Raw genomic sequence first — 25,084 nt, 5'->3', positions numbered from 1 at the left:
GTATAATACGTGACATATAATTGTATGTTAATTTGCAAGAGATAGTAGGTTAGGTTAGCTTGTGAACCGATAGCGCTAAGTATTGTTGTAATCAACCTAGGATTGAATCAAACGAATGTTTAATTTAGCCGCTTGAAAATTAAATACTCAACTTAAATTTGACCTAGATCTTGATGCAATTAGGACAATTTGAACTCACATGCTTTTCATTAATTCACTTTACACTGATTAGTTAATTAGGACGATTAATTAGTTTTTCTAATTAATTTTGTTAAGTATAAACAAATACTTAAAATTAGGTTATGAGAATACGATGGTCGAGTATATTGAATAGGAAATTTCCGCAATAATCCAAGCTAGGTCTGTTTTTAATAGATAATCACACCTTTCAATTTGTTCTCTTTACTTTTATGCAATTTAATTTACTTGCAACAATTCAATCTCAACAACCTTCCTCAGTTACCTCGGGATTATAAACAATTCAATTTAGAAATTCAACTGTTCCTTGAGTTCACTCGTGCTACCACTACTACAAAATTAGATATAAATGGTTAAATTATTTGGTCCAGTATTAGGCGACAAATTTCGTTGACCACTCATTGTATAGGATACCCCCACTCACATATCTCTATATGAACATTTTAAATTACATCGTTTGTAACGATTACAAAATGGGTCGCATTCATAGTGTCACTAGGATACACCAGGATAAGACATCCAACTTTATCCATCTAACATAGACCATTTAGGTTATTACTAGTCTTATACAAATAACCTTGGATTTTTCTTATTGGATATAATTTTGCAAATTGAAGACATAGTACAAAATAACGAATTATTTTATTAATTATCAATAACTTTATTTATAACCACAAAGTTAGGACATAAAACCCAATATTTACATCATTTGAGTTCGCATCTATCTTTAGAGTTAGTGGCTAGTTTTTTGTGGAGTTAAGTTATAAGAGTTTGTTGCTAATTTTATATTATCAGCATTTAAAATTGATATTTATAGTGAAAAGTGATTGAATAAAATGTACACTTTTCCGACTTTCATCTTTCTCTCCTTAATAAGAACAATAAAACTTTTAGCTAAAAGTCAAAATTATTCAATAAAGAATGGAAATTAGTAAATCGAATGTGTAAACTCTATTTAGTCCAATGATTTGTTTTTACTTTTATACCTTACAGATATTTTGTTTTAGTTTTTGAATCATTACATTAATGTTTGCGTTTATCAAATTTCAAACGAGATAGACTTAAAATTTTATTCATAATTTTTTTAAAAATTTCTAATTAATCAAAGAACATTGAAACTTGAACACAAACTTAAAAATTCTACTTCAATGACGGTATACAATGCATATAACAATTATATATATGATTTTATTTAGTTTTTTAAAAAAAATCCACTCTAATAAGATTTTCAACAATTTTTGTTGTTACCTATCTAAACATTGATATTTATTATTTAACGTTCAAATTTTAGATATTTATATACAAAGATTTTTAAAAATAGAAAAATAAAGGAAACTATTTATACAAAATGACGAAATTTAATCATTTTAGATTTCTATCCATTCCAATCACTGATAGATACGTTTTATCAATCTCTATCTATGATAGAATAGATTAGTATTTTTTTTTACTATTTTTATAAATAGTTTGACATTTTTTCTATATGTGAATTTTTTTTATTAATATATAGAATTCAAACAACTCTCAAGTGATTTCTTGAAAATTGCATTTATCTTCACTTTGACATTAATTTACAAGTGTTGGTTTTCATAATGTTGTTCGTTTTAATTAGTTGGATTCTTACATTTTGATATTGAATTTGGGCATGTTTTTAGGCGATTTGTTCTTCGAGTATTACTATAGCTTTTTTCTTTTTTTTTTTTTTTTTTTTTTTTTTTTCCTTTTTGAAAGGGGATTGAATGTTATGTGTGCTTTTTTTTAGGAAATATTAATGTTTTGTGGTTAAATTTAGGGTGATTTATTCTTTGAGACAAATTTTTATTTTAATTTTAGAAATTGTAACAATAATCTCTAGCCATTTCACCCTTTTTTTTTTTAAACACCATTTGACACAAAAACTTTCAACCCATCAACCGCTAAATTTTTGTACACACTAAAAAAAGAAACTTGCTACATATTGTTCCATAAAAAGTATGACTTTTCCCATTTAAACAAATTTAAAAAAAAAAAAAAAAAAAAAAAAACCTATATCTGTCCTTTTCATAAAAAACATGTAAATCCTTTTGGGAAAACAATGTTTAAATTATAATTAAAAATAAACATTGTAAATGAAAGAAAAGAAAACTATTTAAGTACTTAATATAATTAAAATAATAAACAATCAATTTCTACTACTATTAAACTTCAAAAAAAAAAAAAAAAAAAAACTTTTTACACTAAAAATACATACTTAAAATAGTAGCGTATTACATAAACTTAAATCATAATTCAAATATAAAAAGATAAAACCGTAATCTTTTGACATTAAAGGACTAAGATGAAAATGAGATTCGAAAAACATTAAAAAGAAAAAACATTTTAAAATCTATGTACCTAGATTTGTCCAGAAAGATATTTTTTTTAGTTTAATAATTACATAATAGATTTATATATCTAATTTTCGGATGATAATAAATATCTAATCAAATAAACTCAAATAAATCACACACACTATAAATATTTTCATCAAGTGGCCATATATTTTTTTTAATGGAGATTAAATCCGAATTCAATTATATCAGATTCACAATTTTTTTTTTTTTTTTTTTTTAAACCCTAGAAAGAGAGAGACATAATTAGTGAAGAAAAAACAAAGTGGAAAAAAGGGTTAAAATATAGGAGCCGCAAAAACCAAATAATCATCTCATTCATCCATTGCCACCAAAAGTAACCGTCTTCTTCATCATAAAAAAACCCTAATCCTACAATTAACTAACAACACAAAATTTACAGAAGAGAGAGAAAGTAGAGAGAGAGAGAGAGAGAATCGTGGGTTAAGAAGTTGGGGGTTTCACGGAGATTAATTAGCTTCTAATTACCCTTCTCTCTATAACTGATTCCTCATTAATCTCTCTCTCTCTTCTTATAATCCATATGCGAAAACACACACTTCAACTTCATTTTCACACTCTTGCTTTTCTCTGTTTTTCTTCTTCTCCGATTCTTACTCTGTTCCTCTTCAATGGCGGCTCTTACCTTTTACTCCAATTTCTACTCTGACCCTTCTTCATATTATCACCAATTCCACTATTTCTCCCCTGAATTCTCCCCGGACCTATGTTATTTTCCTCCCCCCCAGCTCCTCCACGATCCCATTGCCTTCGATTACGTCGACGACTCTGTTTTTTACCCCACCACTGCTGCTCCGTTCTTCGACGACGCCTTTCCGTTTCTCTTTTCCGATGCCTACCCGTACTTCTCCACTCCCGCCGTCGATGAATTCCTTCCCGTCTCGCCTGAGTTCTTCCCTTGTGATGAATTTGAGTTTCATTGCCCCAAACGTCAGAGGGCTGTGTTGGAACAGAGCTTTCGTTGTGGCGACGGTGGCGGTGGCGGTGGCGGTAATGTAGGTGGTGGAGGAGGTTACTTTCCTCCTCCTCCGACAATGACGATGACGTCGGAGTTGTTTTCGAGTGCGTGGGATGGTAGAATGGACAATGCTGAAATGATGAATGATGGTGGTTGTTTGAAGACTAAACCGACGCCGGTGCCGCTGTCGAGTAATAACTTATCAGCACAGACAATTGCGGCCCGGGAACGGCGGAGGAAGATAACGGCAAAAACGCAGGAGCTCGGAGAGCTGGTTCCGGGTGGGAGCAAGATGAATACTGCCGAAATGCTGAATTCTGCTTTCAAATATGTCAAATTCTTGCAAGCCCAAGTTGCTATTTTGCAACTGAAGCAAGAAACAGAGCAAGAACAAGAACAAGAAGAAGAAACAGAGGATCTTCGAATTCTTGAATCCACAATGATTCAAGAGAAGTTATACTCTGAAGAAAAATGTTTGGTTCCAAAAGGGTTTGTCCAAAATCTTGCCAATTTTCCTGAGATTCAATCCCATCCGTCCATTTTCAATTCCATCAATCAGATCCTTCACAACAGCAGCTAGCAAAAAAACTAAACACTGATCAGACACAGAAGCAGAAGTAGCTTGTTCATCATTTTGTTTTGCTTGTTGTTGTAGCTAATCTAAGTTACTAAGAGTTTTTCTTTTTTCTTTTTTCTTTTTTTTTTTTTTTTGTTTTTAACCATTTAATTTAGAGTTTAGAGTTTAGTTTCAATTAGATGCTAACCTCACGTTAATGATCCAAACTGTTCTTTGTAAAACTTGTCCACTTGATTAAAGGAAATCCCTTTTTCATTTTCTTCCAATTTTATTGCTTCATAACTCTAAACAGCTGATTTATTAGGTTTTTTCTCTAATATTTTCTTGGCTTCCAAAAATCCATCTCTCTATTTTACAAGCAGAAGATAAAATTTGCTCTGTTTCTTGAGAAAAATTTTCCTTTTTAAAGATGGGTAATAAAATTTTCTTGACAACCAAACAAAACACAAAAGTAAGGCAGGACAGTTCGTAATTGTAAGGGTAATTTCATAATAAACATAATATCTAGACAAAGATTCCAAAAGGAAAAAAAAAATCCCTAGATTTTTTTATTTTTTTTGCCTTTTAACTGTTTTCAATTTTTTTCTTCAACATAACCGCCATAGCCTCCGAAAATGGCGGTTTCCACTTTCTACTTCATCACTAACCGTCAAAACTTTCGGAGGAAATAGTTAAAAACATTCCAAAGAAATTTCTCGTCTTTTCTCAAATTTCCCAAAAAACTCGATCTTAATAATCCAGAATCATCAACCGTGTCCATGTCTGAAAATTTCATCTTCTTCCTCCTCTTAACAATGGCAACTTGTTATTCTGTCATTTTATCTGCATCTGTCATAGAAGATCTCAACACCTTACATCCACCGTCAGATTTCAACTCTACAATCTCCAAAAACTGTCATTTAAACCCTTCTCTTCGTTATTGCTCTGCTTCTCCAATGGATCTCATTGAAATCTTCAAGTCCTCCATTGTTGCCAGCCATCTTTGCAATGAATCCCGCAACCTCAATTGTGTCGAGTCCTTTCCGAAAATCGATCTTCGCAACCGCCCGAAGATCGCTCCTTTGTACCTGTCGTTCCACTTCTTTTGGAAGTACTGCCCTTTGAGTATCCTCACCATTGATCTGTCTAACAATTCTTTGAAAGGAAGTTTCCCTGTTGATGTTTTGGAATGTAAACAGATTGAGGTTCTTGATCTTAGTAGAAACGATCTTGACGGGGAAGTCCCATTTCGGATTTTCTCTGATCTTGCTAATCTAACTGCTCTAAATTTGTCTAACAATAAGTTTACTGAGAGTAAGATGTCTGATTTAAAGTTGTTCTTTAAACGGTTTAATTCGTCGAGTTTTATAAATTCTGGTCTTCTCCCAGACCATAGGAAGTATAAAATGAAAGCTGTGATACTGTTGTTTGTGTTTCCCATTCTTGTGATTGTAGTAGTGTGGTTCTTGTGGTGGCTTTGTTTCCATAGGCCTGATTTCTTGCCAAGGATGTTGAGGAGGAAGCACAAGTTCACACCGGCAATGCTCTGGGCTGCAACCGGTGGATTTTTGGAGAAGAATTTGATTGTGAAGTGTGAGGGAGTAGATATTTACAGTGGAGTTCTAAGAGATGGGACTCAAGTGAGGGTTGAAATCTATGGGAATGAGATTTCAAGGGAAAGTAGGAAAGAGTTTATTGAAGAATGCATGATCTTAACCCAATTATCCCACAAGAACTTGGTGGAAGTACTCGGTTGGTGTGATAACCGACGAATGAGAGCCATAGTTATAGAGTGGTTGGAGGGTGAGAGTGTCGATATGTGGTTGTCGAGGTCGCCTTCGCCATGGAAACATAGACTGAAAGTAGCCAAAGGAGTGTTGGAAGGTATGCTTTATTTGCAGGAGGAATGGCCTGCTGTTGATTATGATCTCAGGACAAACAGCCTCTTGTTGACCAGAAAGCTAGTGCCGTTGATTTCAAGGTTCAAATTGGGTCATCAAAATTGCAGCTCAAAATGTAAGTCAATCTGAAAGAAATACTATGATCAAATAATTGGCAAAGTTCAACCTTTTTTTTTCTTTGATGTAAAACAAAATAATCCGAATAAGTTTTCATGAACTCTCCAGCATTCATCAACTGAGAAAATTAACATTGTAGTTGATGCATCAGATATCTACAAGTTTGGCGTATTCTTGTTTGAAATGATAGTGAATCGGGAGCTGCGGGATGAGATCAAGCGAGGCGAATTTGGTTTTGTTCGAGACATAAAAATGCAATTTCCCAAGAATTTGCACATAGTGATCAATGAAGCTATAGAGCTACAAAAAGAAAGCATGGTGAATCAAGCTAAAGCAGCAATGAACCTGGCATTGATGTGTACACATCAATCAAGTGGGCATCAACCTAATTTGAAATACATATATGACACTGTAACTAGATTATTAGGTAATCACAAGATGCATGAAACTGGGGAAGGTAGGCACAAAAGGATTCTATCAAGATAGTAAGAAGGTATATTTGTGTTAAGGAATGTTTAACTTAACAGACTTTGCTAATTAACAATAAAAGCCTTGATACTGAAAAAACTTCTAAGAACATTTTTATTATATGTTTCAATGTCCTCAACAACTACGAATAACAAAGAATGCAAATATAACTTTACCATGTTTCTTCATTTAAGTGGTTCTTGCTTCTCCATAGTTTTCAACATTTGAGTCTCTTTGTATTTATTAAAACTATAAAATAATTATTAAATCAAGGCAGATTACTCCCATGTTTGATCCTCTCGCCTTGAAACAACCTTGATCACCTAAGCTGAAAAGAGGTATCCAGAATTTTATGTAAAAAATTTAACTAGACTGAAGTTCATACTACCAAGGAATTTCCTGACCATCCCATGCAAAAAACTTCCCGTTGTCTTGGCTCTTTGCATTGTTGATGATTGTCATGAGCTTTTGGACTGAATACTCTTTTGTAAAAAGTTTGCCTTCAGGAACATTTCTCTGAAATGGCCTAGACAGATCTGTGTCCACCGTGCCTGGATGCAATAATATGCATATGATTGGATCTTTCTTCCTTGCAAATTCCACCGATACGTTTTTTGTCACTGCACAAGCGAAAAGGAAGGATTTCAGATTAATTATGATGTCAAAAAGAATAATGTTTAGCTCCTCTGTAATTTGTGCATTCCAATAATTAACAAATTCATAAAACATCTAATATAAATAACCGATAAATGGAAACTGCACTTCTTCAATGACTAAATTCAAATTTTCATGGTTTAAACGATTTTTGTTGATTAGATTTTGAATGTCTGCAATGAATGTGTAAGCGTGTGTCAGTATAGTAGGATGACCCTTTTTTGTTTGATTGAAGAACATGAAGAACATGAAAGCACATTATCATGCAGAAAAGATTTGCAAGAAACAAGAAATATCTGAATTCAAGTTCAAAGCCTAAACCAGATGGCAAAAGAGTGCATATCAGAAAAAACCATTCCCTTTTCTTTCCCCCTTAAGGCGTGCAGATTAATGAACAATGTAATGGGGAGAGAGCAGGTTAATATAAAGACAACAAGACACTATACATTGGTTAAGTGCCGTCTTAGAAGCTCGGTAAGAATGCCAACCCCCAAGACGGTTATCTCCAATTGATCCCACCCGAGCACTTAAATTGGCGACAACTGCAACATCTCTTTCTGTTCCAGAACCTCCCCCAGCCTTCAGAAAAGGCCACAAGTGCTGCTCAAGTAAATCATAATCCACAACAGTCAGTGCTAAATGCTGAAAAATCCTGCAAAAAGGACTGGCAAGAAAATTTTGTATCTACAATTTAGCAATACTAGAAAAATATTTAGGACAATATACTTGTACTTGAACTCAGACAAAGTAACGTTCAATTGGTGGTTTATTTTGATCATCCCTCTGGACTAAGCAGAGTCAGTAACTGGTCGAAAGAAGAATTATCCATTCCTTTCCCAAATGGGAATAGAGTGATGGATATTATAAAAAAATAATAACCATCTCCAAATTATTTCAGCTGTTTGAGCACTTTAGGGATGTAGTTTCAATTGAATGGAAAGAAAAAAAAGATTTTGAAGAAATGCAGAAACAATTGCTATATCCAAGATTGAATGAAATGAGCTTACATTTCCTACTGAAAAGTGAAAACTAATATTGTAAACATTCAGAAAAATTCTCTAGTGAGTTCTACCTTGATCACTAGAATAGGACCAACGGCATTAACTTCGTAAGCATGAAGCAAAGAAGATCTCTCCACTTTATTCAGGGTAGTTTCTGCATTGGAACCAGAACATGGCCAATAGCTTAGATCACGACTACTAAGTTACATGAACCAAAAGAGTAAAAATATTGACTTCAATTATCAACTTTATTATGTAAATCAGGAATATATCTCAATTTTAGGTCTAGGTGGAGGAAAAGAAGTAAAATCTATGATTCACTAAGAAAAAGTCGACTACCATGTTGCATTAGAACCAATGGCATGAATATGATGGGAATTGTAACCCTTATGCTGTTCAAATAATCAAGGAATTTTTAATTCTCAGAAGAAATACCTGGTTGGAGTACATTAGGAATCGAAAGAATGCCAGATGCATTAATCAGCAGATTCAACGACCCATATCTTTCTTCTATAGACTTTGCAGATGCCTGAAATACATTGTAACATTGACAGACGAATATTAAAAATCTTACCATGAAATGCAGAGTAAAAAGAAAGAATTTGCTCATTATAAAGTAGATTTCATAACCTAGAAATGTATATCACATACTGCACAACCACCTAATCCAAGGCTTTAAACTTATAAGAGTATTCTACTTTTACTTGGGTTTCAAAAAAAGCTTGTAGCCATCTGAAAGGTCCCAGATGCATCAAATCCAAAAACTAGCTTTAATCATTCAAAGAGTGAACAAGTATAGATTTTGATACCACTTCAACCAAAACTTCTACCTTCAATAAGAAGGTAACCAACCATGCCAACCAATGTGATCTACAGTTTAGTCATGTTTAAGGAAAAGAGTGAAACCTTAATGGTGGTTTCATTGGTGACATCCAACTCTAGAATGCAAAGGCGCTCAGCAAACTTGTTTTTCAGCTCAAGAAGCCCTGTAGCTTGTCCAGGATTTCGACATGTAGCAACAACATGTCCTTTTTCATTCTTCTCCAGCAGATGTCTAACCTACATGAAGATGAGTATAAAGCCAATTTTAATTTGTTAAGCTACAGCTAAAGTAAGTAATGAGTGAGAGCAATTTGGGTCTGTAACTCACATCACCTTCGGATAAACTAACATGTAGAATAAACCATAACCAAATTCCAAACAGATATAAACTAAAAAAACAAACAAACAATTCATAACATTCTACTCCATAAAAACTACGCAAATTAAGGAACTGAAAGAACTCATTGAATTCAAGTGAACCTTTGATCTATTTCAACAAAATCATGGATTCCGAACATATTATCATCGCGGAACAGAAATACTTGGATTAAAAGAGAGAGAGAGAGGAACTGACAAATTCGAGGCCAATTCCTCTGGAAGCTCCTTGCACCATCGAAACTCCGCCTTCCCATTTGGCAGCAACAGAGGAAAAATTAGGTCTCCGAGCCAACGATTTGAGGATTCCAGCGGCGAACATTGGCTGATTGTGGAGGAGAAGGTTCATATCCTGATTTGATGAAGGCGAAGGCCACAGGAATCCATTACTGAGGTTGTTTGGAATAAGATGGAGGCTAACCTAGGCAATAGATTTAGCCGAAATGGCAGGCAGAACTCCATTGCCGAACTCTCAGAAGAACTTATGGCTGCCGTGATGCCACATTCTACATTTCACTCTCTTTAATCACAAAGTGAGCTGAAAATTGAAATTCTCCTAAGTTTAGTGAAGCTTTGTAACAAGGGGCCTAAATGAAAATTAACCAAGGTTTAAAAATCAAAGAATTCTGGATTTCCGTTTGCATGAGTGCTGTGTAAAATTACCATTTTGACCCAAGAATTAACCTATTTGATTCTCGATCTCCTTCCTTCTCCAATTTTTAGCATCTTCTTTCTTCTTCTTTGATCTCCAACTTTATTTGTAAATTTAGAAGAAACTTTTTTTTTGTTTAATTCTTCGCTGGACTTCTTCTTCCTTCTTCCGTCTTCCATTTGCAACTTTTTTTTTTTTAATTTAAATTTAATCGATACTTTGATTCTTCTTATTTAGTTGGCAACTTCTTCTTCAATCGATTCTTCTTTTTATTCAATTAATTCATTTGATTCTTCTTCGGGCTCAATTTGCAATTTTTTTAGAAATAAAGAGATTGAGCATGAATCGAAAATCGATGATTGAGAATGAGAACGGAGAAGTGAAAATCAGTGATCGAGAGCGATAATCAAGGAATAAGAAGATTTCTAATCATAGAAAGCTAATTGAGAAAGGGGATAGAAGGAGTGAGATGAAAGAGCGAGAAGCAAAAAGTGAGAGTGAGACTTTTGCTCCTCGTCCATGCATTATTGAGTCAAAGTGGTAATTTCACTTGGCGAAAATGAGTCATTCGTACAAAAATCCCATCAAAATTGAGGATGAGAATTGTAAAGTGTTAGTTTTATGAGCTTCAATCATATCATATGTTTTGATGATAACAAATATTTATTCACTCATGATTTATGTTTTAAAGTGTTTATAACATAGAGCTCAAAGAAATGATTTCAACATATTTTGAATCACCTAAATTAAACATCAAACGAAGAAGTTGCAGCTAAAAGAAGATTCTAAAGGAAAATTCAAGGTGGTTGATGACATAGCAGTGATGTGTCAAACATGGACCGACCTTAAGATGACATGTGGTAGATTTAGGATGAAAGAAAGAAAGAGAAAACGAGAAAGATGAGATACCTCATCAAATAAGATTGCAGCATAGACATCCCAAAATTTTGAATTATTAAACAAATGGATTAAAAAATGGGAGAAAAAAAGGGAAAAAGATGTTTCCCTTCCAAAATACACAATTCTCAATCTTTTTCCTTCTTAAGTTAAATCTCCTTTATTTTCTCTCCTATTTATTCTCAACCATCCATTCCTTTTACTCTAGATTCAATAGATGATTTAAAATCATTTAATTTTTACAATCAATCATTCTTCATCCTCCTCGCCACCTTCTTCAGAAAAAAAAAAATGAGAAAATTTTCCAAACTTGTGAATTTTACCTATTTAGAAATATTTCTTTTATTTTAGTTTTTCATTGGGATTTATATTAAGATGTAGGTACACCTTGTATTGTGAGAAAAGTAATTGGTTAGATCCTGAACCACTAAAAAAAATCCGAATTTCTTTTTAGTTTAGTGAGAAAAAGGATCGTGTAGGTTTTGGTCTCACTTGCAAGAGAACTTTTCTTCGTAAAATAACCAAGAATGAGTCTCGGAGAGTGGATATAAGCATGTTGTCGAACCACTATAAATTTCAGTGCCTTCTTTTTCCTAAACTTCTTTTATTTTTGCACTTCGTTTCTTTTCTAATTTTTAGATTGCATGTTAGAATTGAATTGATGCTTTACATAATTGTGAATTAGCTATATATTAACTTAAATGGTTGCTTGATGTTATTTTCTTAAATTAAAATTCAAGTTTTATCACATTTAGGTTAATAAGATTTTTAAAGTTAAAGATTAGTAGACAACCCTATTTACACCCTTGCCATTAATTTACATAAATGTTATAATAAGGGTAATTTGGTACCAAAAAAAAAAAAATCAAGGATGGAATTGTAAACCCATCGTTTTTGGTTGGACGCAGAAGATATTGTAATCTAGACATTTTTTAAATTTTTCATTAAAATATGGTTAAATTGTAAATATTTCCTTATTTTCGAGAGAAAGTTAGAATTCAGTCATTTATTAATTAGAATTTGGTTTCTACTAGTACTAATTTGATATGTGTTGCACAAGTTAGGTGAAGTTATGAATAAGAGGTTTTTTTTTTTCTTTCTAAATAATAATTGAAAAAAACATTTATAAAGAGAGGTAACAATAATAGTTATTTTATATTAACTATTTTTAATTAAATTATATATATCTATTATATATAATTTAATTAAATTAATATATATATATATATATATATATATATATAATAACGAAATATATAAACTAAACAGGTGTAAGAGAATAATTTAGATTATTTTGATTCAAATGATTTGATTATCTTCTTAATTTCAAATTTTAGTTTAAACTAAAATATTATTTTTTTAAAAAAATTACTCAGTTAAAAAATATATTTAGATAATTTGATTATTATCTCAATTTTAAGTTTTAATTCACAATAAATTACTTTTTTTCTTATTTTCTAATTCTATGACCATCCTCTATTAATTGAACTTTTTTACTTGGATTATTTGAGTGTGTATATATGTATATTAAATTTCGTGAAAAAAAATTATTTATCCTCTTAATTTCAATTTTAAATTTAAATCAAAATATTGTATATATATTTTTATTTGGTAATAATCCTTTATCAAAAACTTTTTTTTTTTTAATTATGATTTGGATGATTTGATAATAGTCTTAATTTCAAACTTTAAATTAAACCACACTATTATTTTTGACAGAAACCCAAAAACTTAGTCCTTGCAGATTTGCAGTGGTCCTCTTCATAATTTCAAACATCATTTTTTCCAATGAACATAAACATTAAAATATCAAAATTTAATTGGAATGAGAGATCTAAAACTCCAATCCTAACAAAAGAAAACTTAATAATTAAAACTCTTTTAATTTAATTTAATAAATAAATAAATAATCGAATTATTTTATTATTTTCTTACCCACAATTGAGTTGAAATGAAATAAATATTAAATAAATATACATTATTTTGTTATTTTTAATCATAATTATTTAGTTGGATTTATGATAGAGATATTGAGATCCCAAAGTTTCAATTGAAAAAAAAAAACCTAATAATTAAGACCATGGTTCAAATATTGTTTAATTTATAAAATAAAATTATGAATATACAAATATATCTTAAAATAAAGAAAAATTATTTTAAATGACAAAGCTACTAAAAATATTTACAACTAATAGCAAAATATTACTGTCTATCTATGATAGACTATGATAGATAGCGATAGACTATTATTGTGTCGCACATAGTCTATCATTGTTTGTCGCAGTCTTCTATATTTGAAAATAGCCCTAACATACATAAATAAATATATATATTTTAAATAATAAGTATGTATTATTTTATTAACATAAGGGAGAGATTTTGAAGGATGTAAATATCAATCCCTCTATAGAAGGCGAAATTTAGAGTTTACATGTGTTTCAAATTAAAATGGAAGACATGAATTGACAAATACCGATGATGTCACATGTTTCCATCATGATTGTTAGATTGAATAAAATTAACTCATTTCAATTTCATATTATTATTTGGGCTAAAGTTCAATTGAGGCTAAAAATAGGCTTAATTTAGCCTAAATACCAAATAAGATCCAAATCCAATGGGCTTAAATGTCAGATCCATGGACAACCTAAGCTCAAGCCCACAAAACTCACTAGATAATTAGGAGTTCTCTTCATTTGAAAGAGTTAGAAGGTTCAGACTTCAGAGAGCCTAGATAGAATTCTCTTCAATCACTAGATTCTTTGATTCTTAAAGACTGAACCACTACCACTCATTGAAATTCAGGTGCTACGCATACAAACATTCTTACAAGACTTCAACTTCAATAATATCACGCGCTTCACTCCTATACATAAGCGTATGCAATTAACTGAGAAAGAATAAGAGGAACAAGTACTAGAGAGATCATAAAGAGATCAAAACACATATACATCAAATCTACATCAATATAAGTTCAATTCCATAAAATACGTTTTTTTAAAAAAATTAAACTAAATAAAGTGATTCAAGTTTAATTTTTTTTAAAAAAAAATCAAGGAAAAAAAAAAGGGAAGTTTAAGGAAGACGGGAAAAGAATGTGGATGGTTGGTGTTGGTAATGAAATTTTTTATTAAAAGAAAGAAAGAGGAGATGCCTACTGTTTAAAAAAAAAAAAAATGAAGATATTGTAGCATGATGCCTACTTCTAGAGTTGGGAAAAAATGCAAAAAAAGATAGATTGTTTCTTAAAATCCTCATAAATATAAAAAAGCCTTTACTTAACAGAATTATTAACGAAGATTTTATCAAACAAACTATTTATGAGGTTTTATTAAATCATAAAAACAAAATTCTAACTAATTTTAAATTATAAGGACTTAATTTCATTTTTCTCAAAACTAGAGAGACCAAATTTATAACTTTACATTCAAATATATATTTAATTCAATTTTACAAATTACAATTTATTAAATGAATCAAATTGCTTATTTGATTGAATTTGTTGAGTAATTAGTAAACAATATATTTAATAGTTAATTAAAATAAGTTAAACTAAGCTATTATAAAATTCATTTTTCGATAACCATTATTATTTATGATTAGTTAATTATTTATTTTACTAATGTTTAATACTTCCTTCATTATATTAATACATTCAATTCAATTTTACAAATTACAATTTATAAATCAAATTATTTATTTTATTTTAGAATAGGTGATATTATTATACAACAACAAAGAGGATTTCACAGCCCAGGATCAAGGCAACAAAACAACAAAGCAGAAGCAAAGACAGGGCATCAAAATCAAAACAAAGCCAACAGGATAAGAACAGAACAAAACCAACACATAGACGCAAACTCGCAAACCACCAGAAGGATAGGTAGAGAGAAAAACCCAAAACCCCATAAATTAATGGCTACAACAAAACAGAGAACAATGTGAAGTTTAAAAGGAGAAAAAAATACATCCATATACACACTAGATAAGACTAAGAAGGTCAACTCGCCAGGAAGTAGCACGAGCACGAATCGTAGAGACCATAAGGTGAACCAGAGTAGACATCGACCTCGATCGACCTCCATGCAGCCGCCAATTACACTCTTGCTAGATGTAGTATATGGCCGGACACCAGAAAACACGGAACAACTTACTACGCACCTACTCGGCACAACCAACTTAACTCTACATCCCAACCAGCCACCCGATGCATCGAACCCAACTGACACAACACACTAGACCACATCTCTCTCCCAAACCCAGACTAAAAAATAAATGATCCCACGACTCCACATCTCCCCCACACATAAGGCACCCCCCCTCTGACAACACACCCCAACTCCTCAACCAATCCCGCGTACCCAACCTGTCTCTCACTGCTAACCACGCACAGAAGGAGTGAGCGGAATACCACTCCCTGCCCATAAAATACCAACCCAAGACACCCTATGACGACGAGGACGTATACTCTCCCAAGCACTAGCGATAGAGAGCCGACCACTAGCATCTGGCACCCAAACCCAATAATCCTCTCCCCTCATCCTAGGCCCCACTGCCTGGATAAAACCCCAGATCTCAAGCAGGTCCCAAGACACTGTAGGCCACCTCCAACCTCCCTCACCATTCAAGAACTCCGACAACCGCGCTTCCAAACTACTCCTTGCATCATGAATCATCGTAGACCCGTATGAATCTAAAAGCGCACCCCCCGGAAGCCAAGGATCCCACCAAACAAAACAAGACTGTCAATCGCTAATCATCAAATGAACCAGATGCTTGAATCTATCTCTACTTCGCAAGATAGCCCTCAAGCACCAAGACCTCCCAACCTTACTCCTAACAGCCCACAACGACCGCCCACGCAAAACATTCGCCTCCACCCACGCCACCCAAAGTGACCCTGATTTCATTAAGAGATGCCAGAGCAGCTTCATAATAGCAGCCTGGTTCCAAGAGGCCACATGCTTCACACCCAACCCCCCCTCTTCCAACGACACACACACCTCATCCCACGCCACTCGTGCACCACTCTGACTCACCACACTACCTTTCCATAAATAACTACATAATAGAAGATCAACCTCATGAGTTACACACGCAGGTAACACGAATATGCTATACTAAAAAACCTGAAAGGACTGTAAACATACCTAACAAGCTGCAATCTCCCAGCAAAGGAGAGAGACCTCCCTGCCCAGCTTCTAATACAAGCTGTAATCCTCTGTATCAAAGGTGCACAATCCATAGCCCTCAATCGACCTGCCAATAAATGTAAACCCAGATACCTAACAGGAAACGAACCAAGAGAGACTCCCATATACACAGTTAGTTCCTCCGCCTCCCTAGACTCCACACCCGCGACAAACATAGAACTCTTCCCAACATTTGCAACTAACCCAGATAGCTCTGCAAACTCTGTCAATACCTGCCTCACAAACTCCAAAGAATCTCTTTCAACTGCACAGAAAATCATCAAATCGTCTGCAAAAACCAAATGAGTTAGGCCCAAGTGCTCACACCGATCATGGAACCTAAACCACACAGAAGGTTTATTCAACAACCTAGACAAGACCTCCATCACCATCACAAACAAAAAAGAAGACAATGGATCCCCCTACCTCAACCCCTTCCTACCAGGAAAAAACCCTTCAAGGGAACCATTAATCATCATAAAGAACTTAGGCGAAGTAACACAAGCCCTCACCCAACTAACAAACTGAAGGGGCGTACCTATAGCCAACAATACACCAAACAGAATGTATAAAATAGGTTATATTAAACAGAATGTATTTTGACTGAATTTGTTGAGTATTTAGTAAACAATGTAGTTAATAGTTAATTAAAATAGGTTAAACTAACCTAGTATAAAATTCATTTTTCGATAGTCATTATTAATAACTAACTGATTATTTAGGATTAATTAATTAATTATTGTTATTAATTTTTATTACTTTATTCATTATACTAATGTATTCATAATTATAATTCTTAGTATCCTTTATTAATATTTCATATTCATTATACTAATGTATTCATAATTATAATTCTTAGTATCCTTTATTAATATTTCATATTCATTATACTAATGTATTCATAATTATAATTCTTAGTATTCTTTATTAATATTTCATACTTTACTCTTTTTTTTTTCACTTTTTATATAATATATTCTTTAACTAAACTTAAATCAAATTTATAATTACTAATACTAAACTCAATTAATTAAAAATAATTAATAAGACATTCATCAAGTATATTAATTGGTTAATTTTAAACTATAAAATACCCATGTTCAAGTATTTATATTAATAGTATTATTTGATTCTTTTTTTAGGAAAATTAAAATTTGATTCTTCATTAGTTAATTCTTATCAATACATTAAATGATATTTGTTAATTAATTAATTAATTTATTAAAATAATGTAAAATTATCATGTTTAATACCATAAATTAAATACAAGCATAATTTTTTTTCATAAAATTATGGTAGCATTTCTCATACATATATTAACGGTCTGACAAGGAGTGAAGTTATTTGTTGTTTAGTAATAAGGAACCATGGCATATATGTTTGGAATAGATTCCATTTTGAGAGAGTTGAAAAAACATTATCTTATTGAAAGGTTATATACATCTGTCCTTTCTTAATACATTTCTTTAGACGAAGACTATTTTCTTTTTCCTCTTTTCGGATGGTAAATATTTCTCAGAACATGGAGTGTACATGTCTTCGGTCTTTCATTTTGATGTTCCTACTTGTGCCCGGAGAGAGAATGGGCACGACTCTCCCTTTCCCTATTCTACCGTCCAAAACATGTCAGTCGTTCGAAGTTCTGAGGTTGGGTCGAGTTCGTAGCCATGTGCTTCAATCCTCTAAGCTACAGGCCCTACCCCGTCTTCACTGGTTCTGGTGGGTATTTTTTTCCTTTTTATTCAAATGTTGAGTGATGTGCACTAAAGTGGATTTATTACGGTTTTAACATTGTTTTTCTTTACATTTCTTGTGGAAATTTGTAATTGATCACATGTTTATGAGCATTAATGTGTGAAAAAAGGTCTGTAAATTTGTTGGAGTTATTAGAGTTGAAATTAGGTTGTAATTGCTCGGTTTCGGGAGATTGGACAGCATCATTAATTGAGAAAAATTGGTTTCAGACCCGTTTCAGCCACCAGATCAGACGACCCGCTTGCCAGCCCGAGATCCGACCCGGTTCGGAATAGCCCCGAGCACGCCAGCTGCCGACGAAGTGCTTCGGCCCATTTCGCGACCCGACCTAGTTTCTTCGCCCGCTCCGTTCCGACCCGGTTCGAAGCTACCTTGCGCGTTCGCCCACCTCCGTGACCCGCGCGCCTGTGCGCTTTCTGTCGACCTACCCTGCACTTGACCGCGCCAGCGTGCATTGACCAGCCAGTCTGGACCGGTCCGTTTGACCTGGTTAAGCCGGTTTGACCGGTTTAACTTGGTTTTTGGTGTTTTTGGCCGGTTCGAATGGTTTCTGAGCGGTTCTAGATGGTTCAAAGTGTTTGAAGCCGGTTCTAGGAAGCTGGTTGCTTATTTATGTAATAAATTAGTTATTTGTTTGTTTTTAATGCCAAAATTGATCCACTTTAGTGTTGTTTACCTATTATGCATGTGATGTAAAATGTTGTTTAATTATATATGCACATAGTATGCCATATAGTTTTAAAACCCCACCATGGGAAAAACATGTGACATGCATTTGTTATATGTTATAAGTGTTATAAAATATATACTATGCATGCTTAGTTTTAATATAAGTGTTATTAAAGCATCTTTGTTTGAAGGAAGCATGTTATAGATGAATGCTCTAAGGTTATAATTATTATAATTTATTTTATAATTGTTATAAAATAACCTAGACTTCAAAAATCTATAATAAAGATAAAATGCATGCTCACTTAGGGTTAACCATCGAGCAATCTCAATTTTCATAGAAAATAGATCGATATCTTGTAAAACCAAAGTTACAAGAAAACTCACCCGGCAAGATCTTGGTAAAAAGTTGGATAAAATGACTAAGGTTGAAGGTATTTAAGTTGACGGTTCATGGAACACCTACAACTTGGAGATCGAGCCGGCATCTAAGTTAGGTTAAGACGATTTTATGAGCATGCGTAAAAGTTATACTCGGATGAATCACCTAGACTTAGGATATGTTTAAGTTAGCCGAAATGTATTGCTAAGTATTTTATACCCTAACCGTCTAGAACACTTCAGCTAGAGAGAAGTAATGTACCTGTCTCTTATACACATCTAGATGTGTAGATTGCATAGGTCAATACCAAGGTGAATAGGGGAAGTTGTTCATAGTAAGTGGGAGAAGGAAGTGTGTCAACACATTCTACGGTCTCTTCCATTAGGTTGCACCGTGAGGATCCTATAATGCGCCTGCATGTCTGCCCTGGAGCTTACCAATCGGAGGGTTGTATTATAGGTTTCGGAACTCTGCGAACTGTAGAAATTGATAGAGTCTCTCAGGTCTATTTTCATTCTTGTCTTTCCAACTTCGGGAGCATAATGATTTCGATCTTTGAGGTATGAAAATGGAGGGTCACACTTACGAGAATTACTAAGTTTTAGTAAATTCCTAACCAAAGTAGCGATAACTAAGTTACTATAGGAATAAAAGTTATTCTGGTGATAGTATCTAGCCAAGATAGTCTTGGTTCAATGGTGATAGTATCTAAACCGTTGAAATATCATTGCAAATATAAATAATGATGGGTACATTATTTTTTGCTAAACTTGATTGGATTTAAAAGATTAATGTTTTTTACTAAAAAGGATATGTTTTACTTTTTAGTATGACTAGCTCTTTAGTTCAATTATTAGCTTCTGAAAAACTTAAGGCGACAACTACTCAACATGGAAAAATAATATGAATACAATATTAGTAATAGATGACCTGACATTTGTCTTAACTGAGGAATGTCCTCAGGCCCCTGCCTCGAATGGTAGCCAAACTAGTCGGGATGCTTATGATCGATGGGTTAAGGCTAATGATAAAGCCCGTGTCTATATTCTTGCCAGCATGACTAATGTATTAGCGAAGAAATACGAATCCTTGGGCATAGCTAAGGCTATCATGGATTCATTAAAAGAGATGTTCGGGCAACCATCATGAATCCTAAGACACGAGGCAATTAAGTACATTTACAATAAGCGTATGAAGGAAGGGACCTCTGTTAGAGAACATGTCCTGGATATAATGGTCCACTTCAATATTGCTGAAGAAAATAGTGGCGCCATCGACGAGGTAAATCAGGTTAGCTTTATTATGGAGTTTCTTTCGAATAGCTTCATACCTTTTCAAACGAATGCTTCTCTGAATAAGATAGAGTTTAATCTGACAACCCTTCTTAACGAGCTCCAGCGTTTTCAAACTCTTACAAAGTCTAAGAGGAAAGAAGTGGAGGCAAATGTTGTCACCACAAAGAAAGTTTTAAAAGGATCGTCCTCTAAAACTAAAGCTGGACCTTCAAAGAACAAAAATGTTCAAATGAAAAAGAAGGGTAAGGGGAAGACTCCCATGAAAAACAAGGAAAAGAAAGTTACAGAAAAAGGAAAATGTTTCCACTGCAACCAAAACAGGCACTGGAAGAGTAACTGCCCGAAATACCTTGCTGAGGAAAAAGCAGAAAAAGAAGCACAAGGTAAATATAATTTACTAGTTGTTGAAACATGTTTAGTGGAGTATGATACCTTAACATTGATATTGGATTCAGGAGCCACTAATCATATTTGCTTCTCTTTTCAGGAAACTAGTTCCTGGAAAAAGCTTGAAGAAGGCGAGATCACCCTCAAGGTTGGAACGGGAAAGGTTGTCTCGGCCGAAGCAGTGGGAGACTTGAAGTTAATTTTTCGAAGATAAGATATCTAGTACTAAAAATGTTTTGTATGCACCTCTTATGAAGAGGAATTTAATATCTATCGGTTGTATTATGGAACAAATGTATAAAATATCTTTTGAAGTTAATGAAGCGTTCATTTTCAGAAAAGGTATTCAAATTTGTTTTGCTATACTTGAAAACAACTTATATAAGTTAAGACTAACTAAATAAAAATTTGTCTTAAAAGCTGAGATGTTTAGAACAGCCGAAACTCAGAATAAAAGACAAAAAGTTTCTTCTAATGCCTATCTATGGCACTTAAGACTTGGCCACATAAATCTCAAAAGGATTGAGAAATTGGTTAAGAATGGACTCCTAAATCAGTTAGAAAACAATTCTTTACCTTCATGTGAGTCTTGTCTTAAGGGAAAAATGACTAAGAGATCTTTTACTGGAAAAGGTCTCAGAGCCACAATACCCTTAGAGCTCGTACAATCGAACATATGTGGACCGATGAATGTCAAAGCTCGAGGTGGGTATGGATATTTCATTAGTTTTATTGATGATTATTCAAGGTATGGTCATATTTACCTAATGTATCACAAGTCTGATTCTTTTGAAAAGTTCAAAGAATATAAGGTTGAGGTTGAGAACCAGTTAGGTAAAACAATTAAGACACTACGATCAGATCGAGGTGGTGAGTACATGGACTTAAGATTCCAGGACTATATTATAGAACACGGAATCAAGTCACAACTCTCTGCACCTAATATGCCTCAGTAGAACGGTGTATCTGAAAGAAGAAACAGAACCTTGTTAGACATGATTCGCTCAATGATGAGCTTTGCTAAGTTACCTGATTCATTTTGGGGACATGCATTAGAAACTGCTGTCTATATTTTGAATAACGTTCCCTCTAAAAATGTTTCAAAAACATTTTATGAGCTATGGAAAGGGCGTAAAGGCAGTTTGCGTCACTTTAGGATTTGCGGATGCCCGACACACGTGTTGGTGCAAAATCCTAAAAAATTGGAATGTCGTTCAAAACTATGCCTATTTGTAGGTTATCTAAAAGAAACAAAAGGTGGTCTATTTTACGATCCTCAAGAGAATAAGGTATTTGTATCGGAAAATGTCACATTCCTAGAGGAAGACCACATAAGAAGTCATCAACCTCGCAGTAGATTAGTATTGAATGAAATTTCCAAAGACGCTACAGATAGAGCTAGTTCATCTACTAAAGTAGTAGATAAAACTAGTACATTTGGTCAGTCACATCCTTCTCAAGAGTTGAGAATGCCTCGACGTAGTGGGAGGGTTCTTCATTAGCCTAACCGTTATTTGGGTTTAACAGAAAAACAAATCGTCATACCTGATGACGACATAGAGGATCCATCGACCTATAAACAGGTGATGAAAGATGTGAACCGTGATAAGTGGGTCAAAGCCATGGACCTCGAAATGGAGTCTATGTACTTCATGTCTGGGAACTTGTAGATAAACCAAATGATGTAAAACCAATTGGTTGTAAGTGGATCTATAAGAGAAAATGAGACCAAGCTGGTAAAGTACAGACTTTTAAAGCTCGACTTGTGGCAAAGGGTTATACCTAGAGAGAGGGAGTGGACTATGAAGACACTTTCTCTCCCATTGCCATGCTTAAGGCGATTAGAATACTCTTATCCATTGCCACTTTTATGACTATGAAATTTAGCAGATGGATGTCAAGACAACTTTTTTAAATGGCGATCTTGAAGAGAGTATCTATATGGTTCAACTAGAGGGGTTTATTGCACAGGGTCAAGAATAAAAGGTTTGTAAACTTCAAAAATCCATTTATGGGTTGAAACAAGCTTCTAGATCTTGAAATATAAGATTTGATACTGTGATCAAATCTTATGGCTTTGAACAGAATGTTGATGAGCATTGTGTTTACAAGAAGATCACCTATTCTACTATAGTGTTCTTAGTTTTATATATTGACGATATTCTACTCATTGGGAATGAAGTAGGCTAACTAACTGACATCAAGAAATGGCTAGCAATGCAGTTCCAAATGAAAGATTTAGGAAATGTGCAGTATGTTCTCGGGATTCAGATTATTCGGAATCGCAAGAACATAACACTAGCCATGTCTCAAGCAACTTATATAGACAAAATATTGTCTTGGTATAAGATGTAAAATTCCAAAAGAGGTATGTTACCTTATAGATGTGGAATTCATTTGTCAAAGGATCAATGTCCTAAGACACCTCAAGAGGTTGAGGATATGAGACATATTCCCTATGCTTCTGTAGCAGGGAGCCTGATGTATGTAATGTTATGTACTAGACTTGACATATGCTACGCAGTAGGGATATCCAGTAGGTATCAGTCCAATCCTAGATATGATCATTGGACTGCCGTTAAGAATATCCTCAAGTATCTTAGGAGAACGAGGACCTACATGCTCGTGTATGGTACTAAAGATATGATCCTTACTAGATACACTACAAAACATTGTTGATCTTTTTACAAAGGCCCTCATGGCTAAAGTGTTTGAAGGTCACCTACAGAGTCTAGGTCTACAAAGTTTGTAAACTAGGACAAGTGGGAGAACTTTTGGGTATATGCCCTAGTTTATTGTACTCACATGTTTCTTTTCCTCACTTAAATTCAACATTGTGATACTCCACTAGGAGTTTTAGTCCAAGTAGAAGTTTGTTGGATTTTATATCCTAAAACTCGTAGTTTGTAAATTGATAAACATATCCTGTTTTATTTTTCGATAAAATTGTTATTGAAATTGTAATCTTGAAATCCAATAAATTAAGGTCCTGAGGCTATTTAATGTAGACTTGAACTTTATGTGATGACATAAAACATGGATCAAGTTCGAGTCTATAGCCTAAAATGGTCTATAGTATAGGGATAAGTTAGGCGCCTTGTTCTGGGGACACTATGGATGCGACCCACTTTGTAGTTAGTACAAACGATGTTATCCTGAATCGTTCATATAGAGATATGGGAGTGGGGGCATCCTATGCAATGAGTTTGTATAAGACTGGACCATGACTTGGTCACTTTTACTTTATAACACCGTTTACTGTATAAAACTGACTAATTCAAATTTGATGACCTAGGTAACTCGATCTTAATCCTGAGCTAACTATAAACTCCTGTTTATTTGGGATTATCCTTAAATCTGCATGTTGGGGTTGATGCCCTAAAGTCTCGTGTCCTGTAGTTTGTAAACAATATATACGAACACCAGTGATTGTTAATATATGATATTTACTTCACATCTTGTTGTTTTGCTCGGTTATTTGTTTTAAATTTGCTTTACCACAAACCAATAAACATAAAATCCCTGGTTATCTGTATGTGACTCAAGCATGTATGTGGTGACATACAAGTGGATCATGTCTTGAGTGATAACCAAAATGATCTGTAGTATATGGATATAGGAGGAAACCTTATTTTGGTAATGCTACGGACGCAGCCTGCTTTGTGGAATGGTCACAACTGTTGTGACTTGTCATATATGGTCTGATCCTGATCATTCGTATTGGGGACATGCGAGCAGGGGCGTCCTATACAAAGAGTTTGTATAAGACCTAACCACGAAGTGTTAATGTCTCGTTATATAACACCGTTCATGATAGAGACTTCATTTCACTAGGATGACCATAGGTAACATGACCTCAATACTGAGTGAGTTGGGAACTCCTGCCATTGAGGACGGTCCTTTGATTTATAGCATTACCAGATGTTGACCGGGATGTCCTTGGTATGGTAGCAGATGGCGACATTGAGGATTCGTTGTCTTATAAGAAGGCAATGGAGGATGTTGACTGGGATGAATGGGTTAAGGCCATGGATCTCGAGATGGAGTCAATGTACTTTAACTCAGTATGGGATCTTGTAGATCAGCTTGATGGGGTTCTCCCTATAGGTTGTAAATAGATCTACAAGCGTAAACGGGGTGCTGATGGGAAGGTACAGACCTTCAAGGCTCGACTTATGGCAAAGGGTTATACCTAAGTAGAAAGAGTCGACTATGAGGAGACTTTCTCACCTGTTGCCATGTTAAAGTCGATCTGATTCAAGTTTGCAACCTTTTGCTCTTGACTTGGAGTTATGATCCTTCGGGTGCAACCATATATAATGGGTCTCCTCAAGATTGGCCATCAGAAAGGCGCTTGACGTCATTGTTCAGATCTCAAAATTATAATAAGACTGTAATGACAGGAGGAATGCGGA

General features: G+C 34.0%; 4 protein-coding genes across 4 annotated transcripts in view; 2 read left to right on the top strand and 2 right to left on the bottom strand.

The window, feature by feature from the left end:
* The first annotated feature begins 2,868 nt into the window (after window positions 1–2,868).
* LOC120083155 (transcription factor bHLH52) lies at window positions 2,869–4,153 on the top strand. The gene has a single exon (XM_039038757.1). It carries the CDS (start codon window positions 3,200–3,202, stop codon window positions 4,124–4,126), a length of 927 nt encoding a protein of 308 aa, XP_038894685.1. The 5' UTR covers window positions 2,869–3,199; the 3' UTR covers window positions 4,127–4,153.
* A 697-nt stretch (window positions 4,154–4,850) lies between these two features.
* On the top strand, window positions 4,851–6,640 carry LOC120083153 (LRR receptor kinase SERK2). The gene is made up of 2 exons (XM_039038755.1): window positions 4,851–6,118; window positions 6,272–6,640. Exons 1-2 carry the CDS (start codon window positions 4,882–4,884, stop codon window positions 6,604–6,606), a joined length of 1,572 nt encoding a protein of 523 aa, XP_038894683.1. The 5' UTR covers window positions 4,851–4,881; the 3' UTR covers window positions 6,607–6,640.
* A 39-nt stretch (window positions 6,641–6,679) lies between these two features.
* Window positions 6,680–10,023, bottom strand: LOC120083157 (C-factor). Its single transcript, XM_039038758.1, has 6 exons — window positions 9,640–10,023; window positions 9,150–9,302; window positions 8,679–8,772; window positions 8,315–8,397; window positions 7,689–7,842; window positions 6,680–7,208 (listed from the first exon to the last, which is right to left on the bottom strand). The coding sequence occupies exons 1-6, from the start codon at window positions 9,787–9,789 to the stop codon at window positions 6,973–6,975; spliced, it is 870 nt and encodes a 289-aa protein (XP_038894686.1). The 5' UTR covers window positions 9,790–10,023; the 3' UTR covers window positions 6,680–6,972.
* A 5,345-nt stretch (window positions 10,024–15,368) lies between these two features.
* Window positions 15,369–25,084, bottom strand: part of LOC120084011 — a 25,301-nt gene continuing 15,585 nt past the window's right edge. The window contains exons 3-7 of the mRNA XM_039039916.1: window positions 16,608–16,719; window positions 16,291–16,520; window positions 16,140–16,248; window positions 15,819–16,050; window positions 15,369–15,731 (exon numbers count right to left, since the gene is read on the bottom strand). Coding sequence (XP_038895844.1) covers window positions 15,369–15,731; window positions 15,819–16,050; window positions 16,140–16,248; window positions 16,291–16,520; window positions 16,608–16,719 — 1,046 coding nt within the window. The remainder of the gene's footprint in view (window positions 15,732–15,818; window positions 16,051–16,139; window positions 16,249–16,290; window positions 16,521–16,607; window positions 16,720–25,084) is intronic.

This window comes from Benincasa hispida, chromosome 8, assembly GCF_009727055.1.
Source record: "Benincasa hispida cultivar B227 chromosome 8, ASM972705v1, whole genome shotgun sequence".
Lineage (NCBI taxonomy): Eukaryota > Viridiplantae > Streptophyta > Magnoliopsida > Cucurbitales > Cucurbitaceae > Benincasa > Benincasa hispida.
This window is presented reverse-complemented; position numbering and strand designations above follow the sequence as displayed.